This window comes from Suncus etruscus, chromosome 12 (genome assembly GCF_024139225.1).
Source record: "Suncus etruscus isolate mSunEtr1 chromosome 12, mSunEtr1.pri.cur, whole genome shotgun sequence".
Classification (NCBI taxonomy): Eukaryota; Metazoa; Chordata; class Mammalia; order Eulipotyphla; family Soricidae; genus Suncus; species Suncus etruscus.
The window spans coordinates 10,618,504-10,624,491 of NC_064859.1; the positions used below are offsets into that span (position 1 = coordinate 10,618,504).

At 57.0% G+C, this 5,988-nt stretch overlaps 1 protein-coding gene and 1 non-coding gene across 2 annotated transcripts; both read left to right on the plus strand.

The window, feature by feature from the left end:
- Positions 1-796: 796 nt before the first annotated feature.
- On the plus strand, positions 797-2,548 carry LBX2 (ladybird homeobox 2). Its single transcript, XM_049785028.1, has 2 exons — positions 797-1,007; positions 2,178-2,548. The coding sequence occupies exons 1-2, from the start codon at positions 797-799 to the stop codon at positions 2,546-2,548; spliced, it is 582 nt and encodes a 193-aa protein (XP_049640985.1).
- A 1,547-nt stretch (positions 2,549-4,095) lies between these two features.
- Positions 4,096-4,202, plus strand: LOC126025005 (U6 spliceosomal RNA). Its single transcript, XR_007501059.1, has one exon. It is a non-coding gene; the product is annotated as a U6 spliceosomal RNA (small nuclear RNA).
- Positions 4,203-5,988: the final 1,786 nt, after the last annotated feature.

Consider the following 5,988-nt stretch of genomic DNA (forward strand, 5'->3'; position numbering starts at 1 on the left):
AACAAAACAAAACAAAAAATAAAAATAAAAAAAGTAGACCAAAAAATCGAATGGCCCCTGAGTGCCAGTGGGACTGGAAGAGCCCTCAGCAGCGGGCCTGGGGGCGGCTGACGGTTCTGTATCTGCTCTCTGGGGTGCTTCAGAGCTGTGGTTGGGCTGGCCCCAGTGCCGCAGAAGCAACCCCGCCGGGCCCACTCCGTGTGGCGGCTTTCCTTGCTCGCACGGTCCGGTCCGGCCCAGCCACACACTGGGCCCAGCATTGTGCCTCCAGGTTCTCACACCCGCACCGCCCAGCCTCTGCGCTGCGTGAGTAGCTTCGAGAAAAGGGGACCTCTAGGACAGCTTTGGGGCCTTTCGGGCTGGGGCAGGGACAGAGGCGCAAGTCAGGAGCTGGCAGGCAGGGTCCTTCCTAGGGGGGCTAGGGAGCCCCTCAAAGTCATTTCGGCTCAAACATACACAACTCCCCCGCCGCTCGGGGGCTTGGGCAGGCAAATTTATTGCCAGGGACTTAACGAGCCTGGTGGAGGCCAGGCACACCACCTGGGGGTCCCGGGATGTGCAGACCCGAATGTGTAGCGAGCCGTGCCCCGCTGCCCGCCTCCGGAGTCGCAGTTCGCTCGGGACCTGGGGGCGGGGGTGCGCTGGAGGAGGGGCCCACCGGGCCTGGGCCCCGCGGCGGGGGGCGGGCCCGAGACTGGGGGGCCCTGCTCGAGAGCCGCGCGCTGGGAGCCCCGGCAGCTCCGGAGCGGAGCGGAGCGCGGCGGGCGGCGGGACCCTCGCAGTCCGGCTGGCGATGATGAGCTCGGCACCTGAGCCGCGGACCCCCCGGACCCCCTTCAGCATCGCAGACATCCTGGGCCCGCGCAGGGGCCCTCGAGGACCCGCCGCCTCGGCGCTCGCAGAGCCGAGCGCGGGCCCCGCATCGCCGCTGTGCGCGCTGGAGGAGCTGATGCGCGAAACTTTGCGCCGACTGGACCGGCGCGCCCCGCCGACCAAGGAAGGGGCCGGCCCGGGTAGGTCGCGGCTGCGAGCGGACCGTCGGCCCCTCGGTCACTTCTAAATCCCAGGGCGTGGACCGGGATCCCCAGCGTCGCCCACCGCTCACGTGCCCCGGCTTCCCACCCCTCCCAGGCCCGGGGGCCCATGAGTTCCCAGATGCGCACGCCGTTGGGGAGGCCCGGCCCGGCATCTCGCCACCCTCACCCCTGCGCTGTAGCCGGGGCAATCGTGACCAGGAGAGGCTGCGAGGAGACAAAAGCCCAAACCCGAGAAGAGCCAGCTGGGACCAGGCGCTGGAAGCTTAGCTAGCTAGGGGCCCCGCTCTGCTCCCATCCGTCCCCTTCCAGAGAGCGCGCGGGACGCAGGACCTGCTGGAGAACAGAGCCCTGGGGGACATCGCATCCCGCCCCTCTTGCCCTTTGTCATCCCCGGGACCCCACTTTAAGGCTGGGGGCCCTAATTTGAGAGTGCCTACTTGTCTATCCTGTTCCCACACTGAGGCTTCTGAGGCTGGGCCAGGGTCTCCCTACATTCAGCCTTCCTAGCAGGCTCCCGACTCACCGGCATGAGGCTCACCTAAATTGGCACCCCACAACCTGCATTAGCTACCCAGGAGCTCCTCAAGGCCTCCGAGGTCGTGTCTGGGTTGTCAGGGGTGTTTCACCTGCTTCTCACTCCAGTTTCTCTGCAAAATGTCCACAGCGAGATCCCCACATTTTTTTTTGTTTGTTTGTTTTGGGTCATACCCGGCAGCGCTCAGGGGTTCCTTCTGGCTCTATGCTCAGAAATCGCTCCTGGCAGACTCAGGAGACCATATGGGATGCCGGGATTCAAACCAAATCGTCCTTCTGCATAGAAGGCAAACGCCCTACCTCCATGCTATCTCTCCGGCCCCCACATTTTATTTGGTGGGTGGGTTGTTTGGGACCACACCCGACAGTGTTCAGGGGTTACTCCCTACTCTGCACTTAGGGATGACTCCAGTAGGGCCCTGGGGGGACTATATGAGGTGCGAAGAATGAAACCAGAGTCCGAAGCCTGTTCTATGTCTCTGGGCCCTTTCTTTGTGCCCGACACCACTTTCTGGACTGTCCACTCCTACTGGGCTGATGCCCCTTCCCCGCCCCTAGCTCTCCCACTCCAGACTGAAGACTAACGGGCTCCTTCTGCCCTGGCAGGGGGGAACCCCAGTGAGCTGGGTGCCAGGCCGGTATGTCACCGCCGGAGGAAATCACGCACCGCGTTCACTGCGCAGCAGGTACTGGAGCTGGAGCGGCGCTTCCTCTTCCAGAAGTACCTGGCGCCGTCGGAGAGCGACGGGCTGGCGTCGAGGCTGGGCCTGGCCAATGCTCAGGTGGTTACCTGGTTCCAGAACCGGCGCGCCAAGCTTAAGCGCGACGTGGAGGAGATGCGTGCCGACGTGGCCTCGCTGCGCGCGCTGTGCTCCGGCATCCAGGGCCGCCGCGCTCAGCTGGACCGCGGACGCCGGCTCGACCAGCCTGACCCTGGCCCGCAGCCGTCGGACGACCAGGTGCGGGTGGACGAGTGAAGCGCGGATCTCCTCTCCTGGGCACACGGTCCGGGCTGGGAGTGGTGGGGGGAGGTGTGTGCACTGGGGTTCTCAATTCCTGCGCCCACCTTACCCAATTGTTGAGAATAAACTTGGAGCCTTCCCCGCAAGCCGCCGGCAACTGTCAAGTCCGGTGATCTTAGCGCTGAGCTGGCCCTCGGCGATGCCACCGCGGCTCCCTTTAGCCCCGATAGCAACTCCGAAGGTAGAACAAGACTTCCTAAGGTAAGCCCTGGAGGCGCCCGGGCGTGGGATGCGGTTCTGCCGTGTGAGGTGAGGTTGGGAGACTTGCCCCAACCTAGGTGCAGGACTCTGGCTTCCTTCCCTGTCCCCTTTGTGCAAACACTCCTGCTGGGGGCTGGAGAAACAGATCAGCCAAGTGCAAAGCGAAGGCCTGACCCACTGTGCCTTCTGCAAAGTGTCTCCCTCCTCCCCCTCCATCCGCTCTCCAGACAGTACGGCGGAGAAGGCACTCGTCTTGCATGCTACCGACCCAGTTTTAATACCCAATATCCTACATGTTCCTCCGAGTCCTGCCAGGAGTGATTCCTGAGCAGAGTCTGGATTAAGCCCTGGAGATGCAGGGTATGGCCCTAAAACAAAACAAAACAACAAAAAAGGGTCCCAGCTTTACCTTCTCCTGGGAAAAAAGTCCTAAGCTGGAACATGGACAAAGTGCGGGACCTGGGAGAGCCAGCACTCCGTTCCGTTCCACCCTGGACCTCTGCCCCCAACTTTTTGTTTTCAGTGACAAGATGGAGCCTGCCAGCTGCCTCCCAGGGGCTCAGTCAGTTCTGAGAGTCCACAGCAGTCTGTGAAGCAGAAAGGGCATTCCTCCTCCCCAAGGATCCAATGGGGGACAACTAACCTGTGTATCCCAAGAAGCCTCTTCCTGCCCTCAAAGCTCTCCCCTGTCTGAGTCTTGCTTCTTCCTGGAAGCTGGCCCTGCTCTCAGAGAGGCCCAGACAATCCCACCCGAAGTTCCAGGGATGCTCAACTAAATTGAAGCCCTGTTGCAGGTCCCCCCACAGACTGTTAGGGGGCAAGGCTGGAAGGTTGAAGGAAGCTGATGTTTGACCCCAAAGCTACTTCTGTGGAACCCTGCTCTGGGGCTTTCCTGGGTTAATCTTCATCCCAGGAGACAGTGATGAGATTGTGACTTCAGCCAGAGGATGAGGGACCTGAACTCTGGCCACACAGGGACAACTTAGTTATGTCATGAAGCTTGTAAGTGGAGGGCCCTGGGGCAAAGAATATATGGGAGGGAACTTGCCTGTATGTGGCCCACCAGGGTTGGATCCCTGGCATCCCATATGGTCCCCCAAGCCAGGAGCAAGTTCTGAGCACATAGCCAGGAGTAACACCTGAGTGTCAACGGATATAGCCCAAAAACCAAAAAAAAAAAAAAAAGAATGGATGGAGCCAATGTGAACCTGCTTGCTAACACAGGAATTCATGCTCTTAGTCACTACTGTCTTTCCCCTGTGAGGCCTAACTGAAAATGAAAAATGAAAAGGAGCATAGGAGTGCTCGCCTTGGCAGCACATATACTAAAATTGGAACGATACAGAGAAGATTAGCATGGCCCCTGCGCAAGGATGACACGCAAATTCGTGAAGCGTTCCATATTTTTAAAAGAAAAGAAAAGAAAAGGAGCATAGGAAAGAGGAGAAAGGGCCAAAAAAAATAGGGCTGTAGGCATTTTAACTGTAATTTGTACTCATTACTTTTTGTGAGGGCAGGGCCTCAGACATATGGGGGCATGTTCTGCCACTCAGCTGCATCTCCAAGCCTGAGCCTTATGCAGTAGACAGAGCAGAGCTCTTGGAGGTTTTAGAGAGGAGACACATGAAAACAATGTCAGAGCAGGCTAATGTGTTTGGATGTACAGGGGGTGCCAGAGATGGGCAGCAAAAGGGCTTGTGTGTCTGTCTGATGACGAGTGGGGGATAGGCCACACTCAGGGCCAGGCTTCGGGTGCAGTCAGAGGACAGAGGACACTTGTCTTCAAACATCAGTGTGATTCTACCCCAGTGACCAAAGGTGAAATGAAACAACAAACCTGGCAGAGAACTGGCATTTGTGGGCAGAAGCAATGACTCCTAGAGTAGGGTAGGACTCAGCCAGCCCTTGTGCACTGTAAACACTGCCCTTGGGTGCTGTTTAAAATCCCTCCCCTTCTCAGGCTGCCTTGGGGGTCAGGGATGATGCCGATGGACCTAGTTTCAACTCATAGCACCATATTATATGGGCTCCTGAGCACTGTCAGGGGCCACTCCTGAAAACCAGCTAGGAATAGACCCTGAGCACAATTGGGTGTAACCCAAACCAACATTATCTCCTCCCCCAAAAGGCTGCCACTCTGCTTAATCTCTTGTATTCCATTACTCTTACTAGTTTATTTTTTGTGTGTATGTTGTTTTGGTTTTTGACCTATATCCAGAGGTGCTAAGGATCACTCCCAGCAGTACTGGGGGGGCGGGGGAGAGACATGCAGTGCTGGGGATCAAACTGGACTTCTCATATGCAAAATGTCATGCTCAATCATATTCCAGCCCCTGGGGCTCTAGTTCTGTGCCCAGGACTCTCCTCTCCAGGTTTAGTTCTCAAAGTCCTGGACACATGAGAGCAGTGGCTGGTGAGTTGCTCAAGTCCCAATACTCTGGAGCTCAAGCTGCTGGTTCTGAGATGCCAGTTCAGCAGCATGTACAGATGAAAGCATGAGACGTAGTTCCTGGAGAAGATTCAGCTCTAGGATGAGCCACGAAGTTCTAGTGAGGGGAGTCAGAAGAGCAAGGAGCCAGCCTGGCCTAAATGCACCCACCCAGGCTGCATGGTAGGGGCCAGGACCTCACCACAGTCCTCAAGGCAAACAGGGCCCCTCTGCCCAGAACAGCAAGGACCTCTTGTGGAGGTCCTGTAATAGGATCTTTTTGTTTTTGTTTTATTTGTTTTTAGGTCAAAACATATAGGATGTGGGGGGGGGGGGGTTTAAACCTGGGTTGGCCTGTGCAAAGCAAATGCACTCCCTGCTGTGCTATTATTGCTCTGGTTTCTATAATCATTCTTTTCTTTTATTTTCCCATTCTCAGGGGTTATTCCTGGCTCTGCACTCAGAAATTGTCCTAGCAAGTTCGGGGACCATATGGGATGCCAGAGACTGAACCTGGATCAGCCCTGTGCAAAGCAAATGCCCTACCTGCTGACTATTGCTCCAGTCCTATATGTTCTCTTAAATAATGTAGATTTCTGGGGCCAGAGCTATTCTATCCTTAGCATCCCATGTGGTTCCCGGAGCCTGCTAGACGTGATTTCTGAGTGCAGAGCCAGGAGTAACCCCTGAGTGCTGCTGTGTGTGACCCTAAAACAAAATAAGAGGGGGGAATTTTCAGGGAGATATTTTGTAATTTATTTTTTCC

What these genes read in the sequence shown, in the direction of transcription:
- LBX2 (XM_049785028.1), top strand. Translation starts at nt 797, where the DNA reads ATGAGCTCGGCACCTGAGCCGCGGACCCCCCGGACCCCCTTCAGCATC. An exon ending in GCCGACCAAGGAAGGGGCCG is followed by an intron (nt 1,008 to 2,177) that starts GCCCGGGTAGGT and finishes CTGCCCTGGCAG; the next exon opens with GGGGGAACCCCAGTGAGCTG.